This window comes from Coregonus clupeaformis, unplaced genomic scaffold, assembly GCF_020615455.1.
Source record: "Coregonus clupeaformis isolate EN_2021a unplaced genomic scaffold, ASM2061545v1 scaf0271, whole genome shotgun sequence".
NCBI classification, from domain to species: domain Eukaryota; kingdom Metazoa; phylum Chordata; class Actinopteri; order Salmoniformes; family Salmonidae; genus Coregonus; species Coregonus clupeaformis.
Genome location: NW_025533726.1, coordinates 30,743 through 50,893, shown reverse-complemented (window position 1 = coordinate 50,893; position 20,151 = coordinate 30,743). Strand labels below are relative to the sequence as shown.

At 43.3% G+C, this 20,151-nt stretch overlaps 1 protein-coding gene across 1 annotated transcript in view; it reads left to right on the top strand.

The window, feature by feature from the left end:
• Positions 1-20,151, top strand: part of LOC121554186 (parathyroid hormone 2 receptor-like) — a 58,447-nt gene that overhangs the window by 14,690 nt on the left and 23,606 nt on the right. Inside the window, exons 4-9 of the mRNA XM_045214512.1 lie at positions 1,766-1,876; positions 4,197-4,318; positions 6,149-6,243; positions 8,409-8,592; positions 19,379-19,532; positions 19,809-19,869. Of these exons, the coding sequence (XP_045070447.1) occupies positions 1,766-1,876; positions 4,197-4,318; positions 6,149-6,243; positions 8,409-8,592; positions 19,379-19,532; positions 19,809-19,869 (727 nt within the window). The remainder of the gene's footprint in view (positions 1-1,765; positions 1,877-4,196; positions 4,319-6,148; positions 6,244-8,408; positions 8,593-19,378; positions 19,533-19,808; positions 19,870-20,151) is intronic.

Sequence of the window (20,151 nt, the reverse complement as noted above, 5' to 3'; positions counted from 1 at the left end):
CTTCTTCCTCCAAACACGGCGAGTGGAGTTTACACCAAAAAGCTCTATTTTTGTCTCATCAGACCACATGACCTTCTCCCATTCCTCCTCTGGATCATCCAAATGGTCACCGGCAAACTTCAGACGGGCCTGGACATGCGCTGGCTTGAGCAGGGGGACCTTGTGTGCGCTGCAGGATTTTAATCCATGACGGCGTAGTGTGTTACTAATGGTTTTCTTTGAGACTGTGGTCCCAGCTCTCTTCAGGTCATTGACCAGGTCCTGCCGTGTAGTTCTGGGCTGATCCCTCACCTTCCTCATGATCATTGATGCCCCACGAGGTGAGATCTTGCATGGAGCCCCAGACCGAGGGTGATTGACCGTCATCTTGAACTTCTTCCATTTTCTAATAATTGCGCCAACAGTTGTTGCCTTCTCACCAAGCTGCTTGCCTATTGTCCTGTAGCCCATCCCAGCCTTGTGCAGGTCTACAATTCTATCCCTGATGTCCTTACACAGCTCTCTGGTCTTGGCCATTGTGGAGAGGTTGGAGTCTGTTTGATTGAGTGTGTGGACAGGTGTCTTTTATACAGGTAACGAGTTCAAACAGGTGCAGTTAATACAGGTAATGAGTGGAGAACAGGAGGGCTTCTTAAACAAAAACTAACAGATATGTGAGAGCCGGAATTCTTACTGGTTGGTAGGTGATCAAATACTTATGTCATGCAATAAAATGCAAATGTATTACTTAAAAATCATACAATGTGATTTTCTGGATTTTTGTTTTAGATTCCGTCTCTCACAGTTGAAGTGTACCTATGATAAAAATTACAGACCTCTACATGCTTTGTAAGTAGGAAAAACTGAAAAATCGGCAGTGTATCAAATACTTGTTCTCCCCACTGTATATTGGTTTTATAAAATCATGTGTTCATACTTTTCTGTTCACTTCCACGGCTCTGTGAAGTCCAGACAAGTGCTTGTTGATTGCCCATTGGACCAGATGTGAATGTTCTGGGAGCCTAAACTTACAGTTTAAATAAATCCATTCACCACAAATTCGCCCATCAGCAGGCAATTAAGTCACTAAGTTGAGAGCCTGTGAGAAGGTCTGTGAGAGGGGTTTGTGCATGCAGGAACTGTTTTTACATAATAGTGTAAGTTAACAGGAAGGATAAACCAATATCATAATATGTGTTAGGTTCTAAATAAACAGAGTAAAAACTAAAGGACAACTAGGAAAACTCAAACCAAGTTTATTCACCCACTGGGTCACACAGCTGCATCAGACAAAGACATATTCACACAAGTACTGGTATTTAAACCTTCCTGCTATGCTGAGTCTCCTCCATACACATCTGGACAGCCAATACATATCTGTTGCTAGACAGGACTTTAGTGATGCCTGTTCTTTCTCACTTCATCTGACCTGGCCTCGGCCCAAATTCCTCACTCCTCCCCAACTCGCAGCTGTCCTGTTGACTTGTACCAGACTGTGGCCTTTCCTTTCCATAGGATACCTGATGTCTAACAATAACACGTTCTGACAGAAGGTAAACATTCTGCGTTTCCCTCGCTCCCTCAGTGACATGATTAAGGATATTTCAAGTTTATAAGTCAGAACCCATCATATGCCTTCCATATATCGATATCAAATGCAAATAAACCAATATCACGATATGCCTTGCTCTTATCGATATCAAGCTAAATCTATATCATATTGAATTATCAATATTGGTGCCCACCACTAATATTACCTTACTCCCCTTTCCCACTATGTGTCCAGATGACCTTTGTCCCCCTGGCTGGGACGGTCTGATCTGTTGGCCTCAGGGATCCCCCGCAGCGCTAACCAAGGTCCCCTGCCCCAGCTACATCTACGACTTCAACCATCAAGGTATTGGGGTATAGATAGGCAACACACTTGCTATATTCATGGGGTCAGATTTACTAAGCGTTTGCACCAGGTGCAAAGTTTGCAACCATTTTTTTTAGAAAGGTATAAAACCCCAAAACAAATTTTCATTTACACTTTACCTTAAAGCTAGAATATTTAGTTGCTATATCCATTTTTGAAATTAATTATATATACATTTTAGTCATTTAGCAGACGCTCTTATCCAGAGCGACTTACAGTTAGTGAGTGCATACATTATTTATTTTTCATACTGGCCCCCGTGGGAAACGAACCCACAACCCTGGCGTTGCAAACGCCATGCTCTACCAACTGAGCTACATCTCTGCCGGCCATTCTCTCCCCTACCCTGGACGACACTGGGCCAATTGTGCGCCGCCCCATGGGTCTCCCGGTCGCGGCCAGCTACGACAGAGCCTGGATTCAAACCAGGATCTCTAGTTTACTCATTGATTCTTGAAGAATATACACTGAGTATACAGTCGTGGTCAAAAGTTTTGAGAATGACACAAGTATTGGTCTTCACAAAGTTCGCTGCTTCAGTGTTATGAGATATTTTTGTCAGATGTTACTATGGTATACTGAAGTATAATTACAAGCATTCCGTAAGTGTCAAAGGCTTTTATTGACAATTACATTAAGTTTATGCAAAGAGTCAATATTTGCAGTGTTGACCCTTCTTTTTCAAGACCTCTGCAATCCGCCCTGGCATGCTGTCAATTAACTTCTGGGTCACATCCTGACTGATGGCAGCCCATTCTTGCATAATCAATGCTTGGAGTTTGTCAGAATTTGTGGGTTTTTGTTTGTCCACCCGCCTGTTGAGGATCGACCACAAGTTCTCAATGGGATTAAGGTCTGGGGAGTTTCCTGGCCATGGACCCAAAATGTTGATGTTTTGTTCCCCGAGCCACTTAGTTATCACTTTTGCCTTATGGCAAGGTGCTCCATCATGCTGGAAAAGGCATTGGTCGTCACCAAACTGTTCTTGGATGGTTGGGAGAAGTTGCTCTCAGAGGATGTGTTGGTACCATTCTTTATTCATGGCTGTGTTCTTAGGCAAAATTGTGAGTGAGCCCACTCCCTTGGCTGAGAAGCAACCTCACACATGAATGGTCTCAGGATGCTTTACTGTTGGCATGACACAGGACTGATGGTAGCGCTCACCTTGTCTTCTCCGGACAAGGTGTTTTCCGGATGCCCCAAACAATCGGAAAGGGGATTCATCAGAGAAAATGACTTTACCCCAGTCCTCAGCAGTCCAATCCCTGTACCTTTTGCAGAATATCAGTCTGTCCCTGATGTTTTTCCTGGAGAGAAGTGGCTTCTTTGCTGCCCTTCTTGACACAAGGCCATCCTCCAAAATATGCAAATTGCCATCATCAAAACTGAGGCAGCAGACTTTGTGAAAATGAGTATTTGTGTCATTCTCAAAACTTTTGACCACGACTGTACAACACATTAAGAACACCTACTCTTTCTATGACATGACCAGATGAATCCAATTGAAAGCTATGATCTCTTATTGATGTAACTTGTTAAATCCGCTTCAATCAGTGTAGATGAAGGGGAGGAGACAGGTTAAAGAAATATTTTTAAGCCTTGAGACAATTGAGACCTGGATTGTGTATGTGTGCCATTCAGAGGGTGAACGGGCAAGACAAAAAATGTAAGTGCGTTTGAACGGGGTATGGTAGTAGGTGCCAGGTGCACTGGTTTGTGTCAAGAACTGCAACGCTGCTGGGTTTTTCACGCTCAACAGTTTCCCGTTTGTGTCAAAAATAGTCCACCACTCAAAGGACATCCAGCCAACTTGACACAATTGTGAGAAGCATTGGAGTCAACATGGACCAGCATCCCAAGCAATGTACACGTAATGGATTTGACATATTGAATGGTTTGATGAGCATGAAAACGATGTAAACCATATCCCATGGCCGTCTCACTCACCAGATCTCAGCCCAATTGAACACTTATGGGAGATTCTGGCGCGGCGCCTGAGACAGTGTTTTCCACCACCAACAAAACACCATATGATAGAATTTCTTGTTGGAGAATGGTGTCGCATCCCTCCAATAGAGGTACAGACACTTGTAGAATCCATTCTAAGTTGCATTGAAGCTGTTCTGGCTCGTGGTGGCCCAACGCCCTATTAAGACGCTTTATGTTGGTGTTTCCTTTGTTTTGGCAGTTACCTGTATGTTGCAATGTAAATGACCAGACCGTGTATGTCTGGTGTATGTGTCTGGTGTGTGTGTGTCTGTGTGCCTGTGTCTGTGTCTGTGCCTGTGTGTATGTCCAGGCCATGCATACAGGAAATGTGATGTCAACGGTTCCTGGGTTTCTGTGGAGTGGTTGAACCGAACGTGGTCCAATTATTCTGACTGCTTAAGATTCCTTTTACCTGGTCAAGAGGAGGAAAAGGTAATCCCAATCACCACTTCAGTCACACCAAAGATTCCAATTAACATTGTTGTGGTTGCAGACTTGACTCATGACAATTATTGAGTTGCTCTGACTCACGCTAAAAGCGGAGCTACACTGGGGGGTCGGGAAAACAGTAGGTTTTTAGCTTCTATGCTAGACGCCTACAGTGAGGGAAAGAAGTATTTGATCCCCTGCTGATTTTGTACGTTTGCCCACCGACAAAGAAATTATCAGTCTATAATTTTAATGGTACATTTATTTGAACAGTGAGAGACAGAATAACAACAAAAAAATCCAGAAAGACGCATGTCAAAAATGTTATAAATTGATTTGCATTTTAATGAGGGAAATAAGTATTTGACCCCCTCTCAATCAAAAAGATTTCTGGCTCCCAGGTGTCTTTTATACAGGTAACGAGCTGTGATTAGGAGCACACTCTTAAAGGGAGTGCTCCTAATCTCAGTTTGTTACCTGTATAAAAGACACCTGTCCACAGAAGCAATCAATCAATCAGATTCCAAACTCTCCACCATGGCCAAGACCAAAGAGCTCTCCAAGGATGTCAGGGACAAGATTGTAGACCTACACAAGGCTGGAATGGGCTACAAGACCATCGCCAAGCAGCTTGGTGAGAAGGTGACAACAGTTGGTGCGATTATTCGCAAATGGAAGAAACACAAAATAACTGTCAATCTCCCTCGGCCTGGGGCTCCATGCATGATCTCACCTCGTGGAGTTGCAATGATCATGAGAACGGTGAGGAATCAGCCCAGAACTACACGGGAGGATCTTGTCAATGGTCTCAAGGCAGCTGGGACCATAGTCACCAAGAAAACAATTGGTAACACACTACGCCGTGAAGGACTGAAATCCTGCAGCGCCCGCAAGGTCCCCTTGCTCAAGAAAGCACATATACATGCCCGTCTGAAGTTTTCCAATGAACATCTGAATGATTCAAAGGAGAACTGGGTGAAAGTGTTGTGGTCAGATGAGACCAAAATCGAGCTCTTTGGCATCAACTCAACTCGCCGTGTTTGGAGGAGGAGGAATGCTGCCAATGACCCCAAGAACAACATCCCCACCGTCAAACATTGAGGTGGAAACATTATGCTTTGGGGGTGTTTTTCTGCTAAGGGGACAGGACAACTTCACCGCATCAAAGGGACGATGGACGGGGCCATGTACCGTCAAATCTTGGGTGAGAACCTCCTTCCCTCAGCCAGGACATTGAAAATGGGTCGTGGATAGGTATTCCAGCATGACAATGACCCAAAAGACACGGCCAAGGCAACAAAGAAGTGGCTCAAGAAGAAGCACATTAAGGTCCTGGAGTGGCCTAGCCAGTCTCCAGACCTTTATCCCATAGAAAATCTGTGGAGGGAGCTGAAGGTTCGAGTTGCCAAACGTCAGGCTCGAAACCTTAATGACTTGGAGAAGATCTGCAAAGAGGAGTGGGACAAAATCCCTCCTGAGATGTGTGCAAACCTGGTGGACAACTACAAGAAACGTCTGAACTCTGTGATTGCCAACAAGGGTTTTGCAACCAAGTACTAAGTCATGTTTTGCAGAGGGGTCAAATACTTATTTCCCTCATTAAAATGCAAATCAATTTATAACATTTTTGACATGCGTTTTTCTGGATTTTTTTGTTGTTATTCTGTCTCTCACTGTTCAAATAAACCTACCATTAAAATTATAGACTGATCATGTCTTTGTCAGTGGGCAAATGTACAAAATCAGCAGGGGATCAAATACTTTTTTCCCTCACTGTAACAGCCTGCGTGAACAGTGTAACAGGCCTGTAAGATATCCATTTCTCTCAAGCAGGACTTCTTTGACCGGCTGTACGTCATGTACACCATTGGATATGCGCTGTCCTTCATCTCTCTTCTAGGGGCCATTGTCATCATAGGCTACTTCAGGTAAGACAGCCTTGTGTCCCAACATTTGGTCCTTTCTCCTGAAGTGTGCACTTGTGTACTCCTCCTCACAAATATTTGTTTTTTCTTATACCAGTCATTTCCTTTCAGTCTATGAAAGGAAGTGAACAAGTGCAGACTTTGGGAGAAAGGACATTATTGGGGCGCAGATGTATAGCCATAAGTAATTTCAGGAGACGCATAGACCATTGCAGAACAGACATGTTCCCTAGTATCAGGGTTCACTTCAATGAAACATTTTTGCTGCTCCATCCACCTGTGTAAATGCCACTGATGTCATACAGCACTGGGCCTCATCTGTTCATCACCATTTTCCAAAAACAGCCTCACAATAAATGCTAAGTAAAAATAAATATCCTGGCCAATCCTCTTGACTCATCTCCAAATTCTCTGGGATATGCCATCACCAAGATGAAAAAAAAATGCATTACCTGAAGACCCACTGGGAACACCATGTCATTTCAACGTGGAAATGTGGGTAATATTTGGTTGAGACGTTGATCAATGAGATTTCAATCTTTATTCACCCACTCAAAAAAACTGCCAGAGGTTTGTTGAATTCCCAATGTTATCACTATGCTTTCAACCATCTAAAAGCACAACCAAATTCCAATGGAAAAACAATGTTAGAATTTTGGTTTAGTTGTCATCTAAATGTGTTATCACTGCGCTTTCAACCATTTAAAAGCACAACAAATGGGAATACAATGTCATATATTTTGTATTTATACAATAAGTTAATGTGTTATCACTATGCTTCATCTAATAGCACATCCAAATGACCTGGATTGCATATGAGATTACATGAAAAGTACATATTGCAAGTGATCAATGCTGTTCAAGATTCTGCACAGATTATTATAGCAATTGTAAAGATCTCCACAGACCTGCGACCTTTGCATGCTATCTTGAACATGCACGCTTTCTTTGATTACATAAGAAGATATTTATAGTTACAGTAGGCTAACCTCAAAATTTGGCCATGGACGTGTTACTCATTTTAAGGTTGAATAAACACTGTTACATTAGTTTGTAAGATAACCTTAACTTTAGGCTATTTGTTGTATTACAAAATTATTATTGAATTTTGTTTGGTTGACAACGCAGCCAAATATCAACATTTTAAAGGATATCTAATGCTTGGATAGTTTCATCTGAGCCACTGGCATAATCCTATTCTTTAACCTTTATTTTTGGTTTAGAATCCAACATATAATTTGTTAACTTGTTGAAAAGTTAACAGGCTATTTACTGTATTGCAAAACTGAATTGTGTTTGGTTGTCAACACAACCAAATATCAACATTTAATGAGATGTATCTTTTGTGCCACTGACTTAGTCTGGCCTTATTCCCAGTTTGTCTACAAATTAATAATTGATATCTCCAACTCAACCAAAAATCAAAGTTAAAGAATAGGACTACCATAATTCCCTAATAACAGAGCAAAACACGCTTTGTACAAGTTAAAGAATAGGACTAAATCAAATTAAACTTTATTTAATGTGCATTTAAAGTTTAATTAGACTAGATTTAGTCCTATTCTTAAACTTAGATTTTTGGTTGAGTTGGATATGTGAATCCAACATATCAATGATTTTCATTATGAGTTGTCAATGTCATGAATGCAATTAGAGAAGAAAGTATTACTCTCAATCATCTTCCCTCAGTATTTCATCACAGATGCTATAAAAAAAACACAGTACACTGTAAAACAAACTCAAATGGTCTGAGGAAACTGATTGCGGTGAACCATTTTGATTTTAAAAAACGTGGAATTGAGTGTATTTTACTAAATTCAGGTTATTTTATTCAATTCAGGTTACTCAATGCAGTTAGGTTTTATAATATATATGTATTAACAGTACATTTCCAAATTCCTCTCAACACGATAAACTAGGTTTGAATGCCAAAACAAAAATATAGATGCATAGAATTTCTCTCTAGGTTTCTACCTATGTTTCTTCCTTCTAGAGAGTTTTTCTTAGCCACTGTGCTTTTGCTAATGCTTAGCTTGCTCTTTGGGGTTTAGGCCGGGTAAAGCACTTTTTGACAACTGCTGATGTAAAAGGGTTTAATAAAATACATTTCATTGATTGAATAGATTGTTGAGTCCTGAGTGTTTTACCCCTGTCTGCCTGCCATGCAGACGCCTCCACTGCACTAGGAACTACATCCACATGCACCTATTTGTGTCCTTCATGCTGCGTGCCGCCAGCATCTTTGTCAAAGACAAGGTGGTCCACACCAACGGAGGTCTGCAGGAGTTTGACACTGCTCTCATGGACAACTACAAGACCATCTCTGCTATGCCCGTTGACAACTCCCAGTTTGTGAGTACAATAATGTTCTTCCCTTCAACTTCAAGGTCAGTTTGTTGTATGAAATGCACTTCAATGCTTGCTCTCAAGTGTCATCGCAAAGAAAAATAAATAACAGCACAACATAGGGGGGTCGATAAATGCACATCGAAAATCTAAATCAAATATTATTACATTTACATTTTAGTAGACACTCTTATCCAGAGCGACTGACAGTTAGTGAGTGCATACATTTTTTATACTGGCCCCCCGTGGGAATCGAACCCACAACCCTGGCAAGCGCCATGCTCTACCAAGTGAGCTACATGGGAGCGTACACATATTTACCAGATGTTATTGTGGGTGTAGCGAAATGCCTGTGTTCCTTGATCCAACAGTGTAGTAATATCTAACAATACACACACATTTAAAAGTAAAATAATGGAATTAAGAAATATATCAATATTAGGGTAATCACTGTCGGAGTCCGGAGTATAAATATATATACAGTACCAGTCAAAAGTTTGGACACACCTACTCATTCAAGGGTTTTTCTTTATTTTTACTATTGTCTATATTGTAGAATAATAGTGAAGACATCAAAACTATGAAATAACACATATGGAATCAAAAAAGTGTTAAACAAATCAAAATATATTTTATATTTGAGATTCTTCAAATAGCCACTGTTTGCCTTGATGACAGCTTTGTACACTCTTGGCATTCTCTCAACCAGCTTCACCTGGAATGCTTTTCCAACCATCTTGAAGGAGTTCCCACATATGCTGAGCACTTGTTGGCTGTTTTTCCTTCACTCTGCCGTCCGACTCATCCCAAACCATCTCAATTGGGTTGAGGTCGGGGGATTGTGGAGGCCAGGTCATCTGATGCAGCACTCCATCACTCTCCTTCTTGGTAAAATAGCTCTTACACAGGAGGTGTGTTGGGTCATTGTCCTGTTGAAAAACAAATGATAGTCCCACTAAGCCCAAACCAGATGGGATGGCGTATCACTGCAGAATGCTGTGGTAACCATGCTGGTTAAGTGTGCCTTGAATTCTAAATAAATCACAGACAGTGTCACCAGCAAAGCACCCCCACACCATAACACCACCTCCTCCATGCTTTACGGTGGGAACTACACATGCAGAGATCATCCGTTCATCCACACCGCGTCTCACAAAGACACGGCGGTTGGAACCAAAAATCTAAAATTTGGACTCCAGACCAAAGGACAAATTTCCACCGGTCTAATGTCCATTGCTCGTGTTTCTTGGCCCAAGCAGGTCTCTTCAACTTATTGGTGTCCTTTAGTAGTGGTTTCTTTGCAGCAATTCGACCATGAAGGCCTGTTTCACACAGTCCCCTCTGAACAGTTGATGTTGAGATGTGTCTGTGACTTGAACTCTGTGAAGCATTTATTTGGGCTGCAATTTCTGAGGCTGGTAACTCTAATGAACTTATTCTCTGCAGCAGAGGTAACTCTGGGTCTTTCATTCCTGTGGCGGTCCTCATGAGAGCCAATTTCATCATAGCGCTTGATGGTTTTTGCGACTGCACTTGAAGAAACTTTAAAAGTTCTTGAAATGTTCCGTATTGACTGACCTTCATGAGTAATGATGGACTGTCATTTCTCTTTGCCTCTTTGAGCTGTTCTTGCCATAATATGGACTTGGTCTTTTACCAAATAGGGCTATCTTATGTATACCCCCCCTACTTTGTCACAACACAACTGATTGGCTCAAACACATTAAGAAGGAAATAAATTCCACAAATTAACTTTTAAGAAGGCACACCTGTTAATTGAAATGCATTCCAGGTGACTACTTCATGAAGCTGGTTGAGAGAATGCCAAGAGTGTGCAAAACTGTCATCAAGAAAAAGGGTGACTATTTGAAGAATATAAAATATATTTTGATTTGTTTAACACCTTTTTGTTTACTGAATGATTCCATATGTGTTATTTCATAGTTTTGATGTCTTCACTATTATTCTACAATGTAAAAAATAGTAAAAATAAAGAAAAACCCTTGAATGAGTAGGTGTGTCCAAACTTTTGACTGGTAGTGTATATACACTGAACATAAATATAAACGCAACATGTAAAGTGTTGGTCCCATGTTTCATGAGCTGTAATAAACGATCCCAGAAGTTTTCAATACGCAGAAAAAATGTATTTATATTAAATGTTGTGCACAAATTTGTTTACATCTCTGTTAGTAAGCATTTCTCCTTCGCCAAGTTAACCCATCCACCTGTGGCATATCAAGAAGCTGATTAAATAGCATGATCATTACACAGTTGCACCTTGTGCTGGGGACAATAAAAGGTCACTCTAAAATGTTGTCGTGCCATTCATCCGCCTCCATTACCTCATGTTTCAGCATGGATCTGTACATAATTCCTGAAAGCTGAAAATGACCCAGTTCTTCCATGACCTGCATACTCACCAGACATGTCAGCCATTGAGCATGTTTGGGATGCTCAGGATCGACGTTTACGACAGCGTCTTCCAGCAACTTCACACAGCCATTGAAGAGGAGTGGGACAACATTCCACAGGCCACAATCAACAGCCTGATCAGCTCTATGCGAAGGAGATGTGTCGCGTTGCATGATGCAAATGGTGGTCACACCAGATACTGATTGATTTTTATGATCCATGCCCCTACTTTTTGTGACCAACAGATGCATATCTGTATTCCCAGTCATGTGAATTCCATAGATTAGGGCCTAATGAATATATTTCAATTGACTGATTTCCTTATATGAACTTTAACTCAGTAAAATTGTTGCATGTTGCATTTATATTTTTGTTCAGCTGTGTGTGTATACAGTGGGGAAAAAAAGTATTTAGTCAGCCACCAATTGTGCAAGTTCTCCCACTTAAAAAGATGAGAGAGGCCTGTAATTTTCATCATAGGTACACGTCAACTATGACAGACAAAATGAGAAAAAAAAATCCAGAAAATCACATTGTAGGATTTTTTATGAATTTATTTGCAAATTATGGTGGAAAATAAGTATTTGGTCAATATCAAAAGTTTCTCAATACTTTCTTATATACCCTTTGTTGGCAATGACACAGGTCAAACGTTTTCTGTAAGTCTTCACAAGGTTTTCACACACTGTTGCTGGTATTTTGGCCCATTCCTCCATGCAGATCTCCTCTAGAGCAGTGATGTTTTGGGGCTGTCGCTGGGCAACACGGACTTTCAACTCCCTCCAAAGATTTTCTATGGGGTTGAGATCTGGAGACTCCAGGACCTTGAAATGCTTCTTACGAAGCCACTCCTTCGTTGCCCGGGCGGTGTGTTTGGGATCATTGTCATGCTGAAAGACCCAGCCACGTTTCATCTTCAATGCCCTTGCTGATGGAAGGAGGTTTTCACTCAAAATCTCACGATACATGGCCCCATTCATTTTTCCTTTACACGGATCAGTCGTCCTGGTCCCTTTGCAGAAAAACAGCCCCAAAGGATGATGTTTTCACTCCCATGCTTCACAGTAGGTATGGTGTTCTTTGGATGCAACTCAGCATTCTTTGTCCTCCAAACACGACAAGTTGAGTTTTTACCAAAAAGTTCTATTTTGGTTTCATCTGACCATATGACTTTCTCCCAATCCTCTTCTGGATGCACTCTAGCAAACTTCAGACGGGCCTGGACATGTACTGGCTTAAGCAGGGGGACACGTCTAGCACTGCAGGATTTGAGTCCCTGGCGGCGTAGTGTGTTACTGATGGTAGGCTTTGTTACTTTGGTCCCAGCTCTCTGCAGGTCATTCACTAGGTCCCCCCGTGTGGTTCTGGGATTTTTGCTCACCGTTCTTGTGATCATTTTGACCCCACGGGGTGAGATCTTGCGTGGAGCCCCAGATCGAGGGAGATTATCAGTGGTCTTGTATGTCTTCCATTTCCTAATAATTGCTCCCACAGTTGATTTCTTCAAACCAAGCTGCTTACCTATTGCAGATTCAGTCTTCCCAGCCTGGTGCAGGTCTACACTTTTGTTTCTGGTGTCCTTTGACAGCTCTTTGGTCTTGGCCATAGTGGAGTTTGGAGTGTGACTGTTTGAGGTTGTGGACAGGTGTCTTTTATACTGATAACAAGTTCAAACAGGTGCCATTAATACAGGTAACGAGTGGAGGACAGAGGAGCCTCTTAAAGAAGAAGTTACTGGTCTGTGAGAGCCAGAAATCTTGCTTGTTTGTAGGTGACCAAATACTTATTTTCCACCATAATTTGCAAATAAATTCATTAAAAATCCTACAATGTGATTTTCTGGATTTTCTTTTCTCAATTTGTCTGTCATAGTTGACGTGTACCTATGATGAAAATGACAGGCCTCTCTCATCTTTTTAAGTGGGAGAACTTGCACAATTGGTGGCTGACTAAATACTTTTTTCCCCACTGTATATATGTATATGATGGCATGTATAGACATTACGGAAATTATGGATAGTATGTGGATAGAATAGTATTTGTACAGCAATAGTTAAATAGGATAGGCCTTGACTATAATACACTATATACATATGAAGTGGGTAAAACAGTGTTCAATTTCTATGTACTGTACATAGGGCATCAGCCTCTAAGGTGCTGGGTTGAGTAACCGGGTGGTAGCCGGCTAGTGACAGTGACTAAAGTTCAGGGCAGGTTCTGGGCAGAGGCCGGCTAGTGGTGACTATTTAACAGTCTGATGGCCTTGAGATAGAAGCTGTTTTTCAGTCTCTCGGTCCCAGCTTGGATGCACCTATACTGACCTCGCCTTCTGGATGATAGCGGGGTGAACAGGCCGTGGCTCGGGTGGCTGAGGTCCTTGATGATCTTCTTGGCCTTCCTGTGACACTGGGTGCTGTAGATGACCTGCAGGGCAGGCAGTGTGCCCCTGGTGATGCATTGGGCAGACCGCACCACCCTCTGGAGAGCCCTGCGGTTGCGGACGGTGCAGTTGTCGTACCAGGCGGTGATACAGCCTGACAGGATGCTCTCAATGGTGCATCTGTAAAAGTTTGTGATAGTCTTAGGGGCCAAGCCGAATTTCTTCAGCCTCCTGAAGAACTGTCTGTCTGTGTGGGTGGACCATTTCAGATTGTCAGTGATGTGTACGGCGAGGAACTTGAAGCTTTTAACCTTCTCCACTGCGTCCCCGTCGATGTGGATGGGGGCGTGCTCCCTCTGCTGTCTCCTAAAGTCAACGATCAGCTCCTTCGTTTTGTTGACGTTGATGGAGAGGTAATTTTCCAGGCACCACTCCGCCAGGGCCCTCACCTTCTCCCTGTAGACTGTCTCGTTGTTGTTGGTAATCAGGCCTACCACTGTTGTGACGTCAGCAAACTTGATGATTAAGTTGGAGATGTGCGTGGCCACGCAGTCATGGGTGAACAGGGAGTACAGGAGGGGGCTGAGCATGCACACTTGTGGAGCCCCTGTGTTGAGGATCAGTGTAGTGGAGGTGTTGTTGCCTACCGCCAGGAAGTCTAGGACCCAGCACAGGGTTCAGACCCAGGGCCCTGAGCTTAATAATGAGCTTGTAGGGTACTATGGTGTTGAAGGCTGAGCTGTAGTCAATGAACAGCATTCTTACATAGGTATTCCTCTTGTCCAGATGGGATAGGACAGTGTGCAGGCGATTGCGTCATCCGTGGATCTATTGGGGCGGTATGCAAATTGCAGTGGGTCTAGGGTGTCGGGTAATGTGGAGGTGATATGTGTTCCTTAACTAGACTGCACTTCATAATGGCAGAAGTGAGTGCTATGGGGCGATAGTCAATTGTGTTGTTTCCCGCCATTCGTTCATTTTGGTACTTGATTATCAGCTGTAGTCAAACATGTGAGTCTAGAAAGACAATTCTCTTCAGTGTGCAGCGAATTCATCCTAGTGAATGTATATTAGAAATATGAAATCCTGGCGTTTACAGCATACATTTTAGAAATGTCACATACTATATACAGTGGGGAAAAAAAGTATTTAGTCAGCCACCAATTGTGCAAGTTCTCCCACTTAAAAAGATGAGAGAGGCCTGTAATTTTCATCATAGGTATACGTCAACTATGACAGACAAATTGAGGAAAAAAAATCCAGAAAATCACATTGTAGGATTTTTAATGAATTTATTTGCAAATTATGGTGGAAAATAAGTATTTGGTCACTGTCACGAAAATTGATGTGGATGCAGTGGTGGAGTCAAGCGCAGGACAAGGAGGCTAAGTCCAAAATGACTTTACTTAGAATGCACAAAGTCAAAACAAAAGGCCTCTAAACAAAGGAGGCGAACGATTACGCACACACGCGTAAAACACTAAACATCTAACGAGACACCAATCGGACAGGCGGACAATTACACACAACTGCAAACAAACCAAAAGGGAAACTTATAGGTGACATAATCAATACTCAATACGAAACAGGTGCACACACAAGACCAGACCAAACAACTATCGAGAACATCCAGCGGTGGCAGCTAGTACTCCGGGGACGACGAACGCCGAAGCCTGCCCGAGCAAGGAGGAGGAGCAGCCTCGGCAGAATCCGTGACAGTCACCTACAAACAAGCAAGATTTCTGGCTCTCACAGACCTGTAACTTCTTCTTTAAGAGACTCCTCTGTCCTCCACTCGTTACCTGTATTAATGGCACCTGTTTGAACTTGTTATCAGTATAAAAGACACCTGTCCACAACCTCAAACAGTCACACTCCAAACTCCACTATGGCCAAGACCAAAGAGCTGTCAAAGGACACCAGAAACAAAATTGTAGACCTGCACCAGGCTGGGAAGACTGAATCTGCAATAGGTAAGCAGCTTGGTTTGAAGAAATCAACTGTGGGAGCAATTATTAGGAAATGGAAGACATACAAGACCACTGATAATCTCCCTCAATCTGGGGCTCCACGCAAGATCTCACCCCGTGGGGTCAAAATGATCACAAGAACGGTGAGCAAAAATCCCAGAACCACACGGGGAGACCTAGTGAATGACCTGCAGAGAGCTGGGGCCAAAGTAACAAAGCCTACCATCAGTAACACACTACGCCGCCAGGGACTCAAACCCTGCAGTGCCAGACGTGTCCCCCTGCTTAAGCCAGTACATGTCCAGGCCCGTCTGAAGTTTGCTAGAGTGCATTTGGATGATCCAGAAGAGGATTGGGAGAATGTTATATGGTCAGATGAAACCAAAATATAACTTTTTGGTAAAAACTTAACTCGTCGTGTTTGGAGGACAAAGAATGCTGAGTTGCATCCAAAGAACACCATACCTACTGTGAAGCATGGGGGTGGAAACATCATGCTTTGGGGCTGTTTTTCTGCAAAGGGACCAGGACGACTGATCTGTGTAAAGGAAAGAATGAATGGGGCCATGTATCGTGAGATTTTGAGTGAAAACCTCCTTCCATCAGCAAGGGCATTGAAGATGAAACGTGGCTGGGTCTTTCAGCATGACAATGATCCCAAACACACCGGCCGGGCAACGAAGGAGTGGCTTCGTAAGAAGCATTTCAAGGTCCTGGAGTGGCCTAGCCAGTCTCCAGATATCAACCCCATAGAAAATCTTTGGAGGGAGTTGAAAGTCCGTGTTGCCCAGCGACAGCCCCAAAACATCACTGCTCTAGAGGAGATCTGCATGGAGGAATGGGCCAAAATACCAGCAACAGTGTGTGAAAACCTTGTGAAGACTTACAGAAAACGTTTGACCTGTGTCATTGCCAACAAAGGGTATATAACAAAGTATTGAGAAACTTTTGTTATTGACCAAATACTTATTTTCCACCATAATTTGCAAATAAATTCATTAAAAATCCTACAATGTGATTTTCTGGATTTTTTTTCCTCATTTTGTCTGTCATAGTTGACGTGTACCTATGATGAAAATTACAGGCCTCTCTCATCTTTTTAAGTGGGAGAACTTGCACAATTGGTGGCTATATACTGGCTCTGACGCTCGTCGGATGTGGCAGGGCTTGAAAACTATTACAGACTACAAAGGGAAGCACAGCCGCGAGCTGCCCAGTGACACAAGCCTACCAGACGAGCTAAACCACTTCTATGCTCGCTTCGAGGCAAGCAACACTGAAGCATGCATGAGAGCACCAGCTGTTCCGGACGACTATGTGATCACGCTCTCCGTAGCCGATGTGAGTAAGACTTTTAAGCAGGTCAACATTCACAAGGCCGCAGGGCCAGACGGATTACCAGGACGTGTACTCCGAGCATGTGCTGACCAACTGGCAAGTGTCTTCACTGACATTTTCAACATGTCCCTGACTGAGTCTGTAATACCAACATGTTTCAAGCAGACCACCATAGTCCCCGTGCCCAAGAACTCTAAGATAACCTGCCTAAATGACTACCGACCCGTGGCACTGACGTCTGTAGCCATGAAGTGCTTTGAAAGACTGGTCATGGCTCACATCAACAGCATAATCCCAGAAACCCTAGACCCACTCCAATTTGCATACCGCCCCAACAGATCCACAGATGATGCAATCTCTATCGCACTCCACACTGCCCTTTCCCACCTGGACAAGAGGAACACCTACGTGAGAATGCTATTCATTGACTACAGCTCAGCATTCAACACCATAGTGCCCTCAAAGCTCATCACTAAGCTAAGGATCCTGGGACTAAACACCTCCCTCTGCAACTGGATCCTGGACTTCCTGACGGGCCGCCCCCAGGTGGTAAGGGTAGGTAACAACACATCTGCCACACTGATCCTCAACACGGGGGCCCCTCAGGGGTGCGTGCTCAGTCCCCTCCTGTACTCTCTGTTCACCCATGACTGCATGGCCAGGCACGACTCCAACACCATCATTAAGTTTGCCGACGACACAACAGTGGTAGGCCTGATCACCGACAACGATGAGACAGCCTATAGGGAGGAGGTCAGAGATCTGGCCGTGTGGTGCCAGGACAACAACCTCTCCCTCAACGTGACCAAGACAAAGGAGATGATTGTGGACTACAGGAAAAAAAAGAGGACTGAGCACGCCCCCATTCTCATCGACGGGGCTGTAGTGGAACAGGTTGAGAGCTTCAAGTTCCTTGGTGTCCACATCACCAACGAACTATCATGGTCCAAACACACCAAGACAGTCGTGAAGAGGGCACGACAAAGCCTATTCCCCCTCAGGAGACTAAAAAGATTTGGCATGGGTCCTCAGATCCTCAAAAAATTCTACAGCTGCACCATCGAGAGCATCCTGACTGGTTGCATCACCGCCTGGTATGGCAACTGCTTGGCCTCTGACCGCAAGGCACTACAGAGGGTAGTGCGTACGGCCCAGTACATCACAGGGGCAAAGCTCCCTGCCATCCAGGACCTCTATACCAGGCGGTGTCAGAGGAAGGCCCTCAAAATTGTCAAAGACTCCAGTCACCCTAGTCATAGACTGTTCTCTCTGCTACCGCACGGCAAGCGGTACCGGAGTGCCAAGTCTAGGTCCAAAAGACTTCTCAACAGCTTCTACCCCCAAGCCATAAGACTCCTGAACAGCTAATCATGGCTACCCGGACTATTTGCACTGCCCCCCCACCCCATACTTTTTACGCTGCTGCTACTCTGTTAAGTATTTATGCATAGTCACTTTAACTCTACCCACATGTACATATTACCTCAACTACCTCAACTAGCCGGTGCCCCCGCACATTGACTATGCAACGGTACCCCCTGTATATATAGCCTCCCTACTGTCACTTTATTCTATTGTATATATAGCCTCCCTACTGTCACTTTATTTTTACTTCTGCTCTTTTTTTCTCAACACTTTTTTGTTGTTGTTTTATTCTTACTTTTTTTTGTTTAAAATAAATGCACTGTTGGTTAAGGGCTGTAAGTAAGCATTTCACTGTAATGTCTGCACCTGTTGTATTCGGCGCATGTGACCAATAAAATTTGATTTGATTTGATTTATTTGACTAAATACTTTTTTTCCCCACTGTATCTTTCGGTTTTTGCATACCCAATCAGAGTACTATTTAGAACGCAAGTAGGGGTATTCAGACAGGCCCAGAGACTTGTCTTTTTCCATATTTGTATCTTTATTTAGATAGTTCAGAATGTAGACGTATAGTTTGTGGAGGGGAGAAAGTGGCTGGGGTGGGGATTCAAACCCATGTCACTCCTATACGTAACCAATGTTTTTGATAATGTTGAGGACCTTGCGGTGGCAACGCCATATGACTTTAACAGAAAACAACACTGCATCAGTCATTTTCTGTGTCGTCCTCATAATCCTTAGCTTGAACTGAACTCTCCATACAAATATCCATCATCACGACAGACCAACATCAAGTAAAGAGAATAACGTTCAAAGGTTTTTCTTTTCCGAGAACTTAATTTATTATTACTAGAAAAACATACTATTTAGTTAACTATCTAGTTTGTATTACTAGAAAAACAAATACTATTCACTCAGCAGGTAAATCATGACAAACATAATACAGATGTGACAATTTGTGCATAGATGAACAAACATCTGTTTGCAGCTAAAACTGTAGGCACCAACACATCTGATATCCCTACTATGACTAATAATTCAATCAGTCGGGATATGTTTTGCCGTCACAAAGCATTCTGTGTGGTTCAGCTCGTGTGGCTAGGCTAACAATCACATCCTTTCAATTGTGCTTTATTGACAGATAGATTAGAGTGGGAGATAAGTGACGAGGAGGAGACACAGTGAGAAGGGAGCATGCAGGGATTGAACCCTGGTTGCCGGCAGGGGGGGTGCATACTGTATGTGTATGGAGACGAAAGTGTTACCACTGGACCACAGCTCTGCACTACAGGATGTTTTAACAAGCTGTTGTTTTTACCAGGTTGGATGCAAGATCACTGTGCTGCTCTTCATTTACTTCCTGGCAACCAACTACTACTGGATCCTGGTAGAGGGGCTGTACCTCCACAGCCTCATCTTCATGGCCTTCTACTCGGACACCAAATACCTGTGGGGCTTTACCCTGATTGGATGGGGTGAGCTGCTCTGCCGTCTTAGAAACACATGCAGTCATCCAATCACCACAGCGCTCATGTTGTTGACGGCCACCTGTTAATATAGCTGTTATTCAAAACAGGAAAAGCACTCACACATATCAGTTTGCTTGTTGCAGGTGCATGGGAATAATTTAATATCTTAAAAGAAGAAAAAATCCCACTGCTCTTGCCAGTATCAATTAAATGTATTCAGCGTACTGAATCTTGTAAGATCTTGAGACCGCAGTAATCAATCATTGTCCTCTCTAATTCCAGGTGTCCCTGCTCTCTTTGTCGCCGCCTGGGCTGTTGTCCGGGCAACGCTGGCAGACGCACGGTGGGTGAGAGTGACACTCAACCTCCTCCTTCACCTACCATATCCATGTTCCACAGACACCTCCAGCAACACAGGAGAGGAGCCCAGCGTAGCATGCAGGACCCTGTTGAGATGAACTGCATCAGCTGTTTAGGCTCCCCGCAATCATCTGGTTTGGAAATAGGATCTCCCGAGGTGATGCAGTACTCTTGTTCTCAGTCACAGTCAGCGGCCTACTTGCCTTATTGTTGCAGCTGTACACCTTTGACATGACAACATTACACTTTTTTTAGCCTCTTCTCA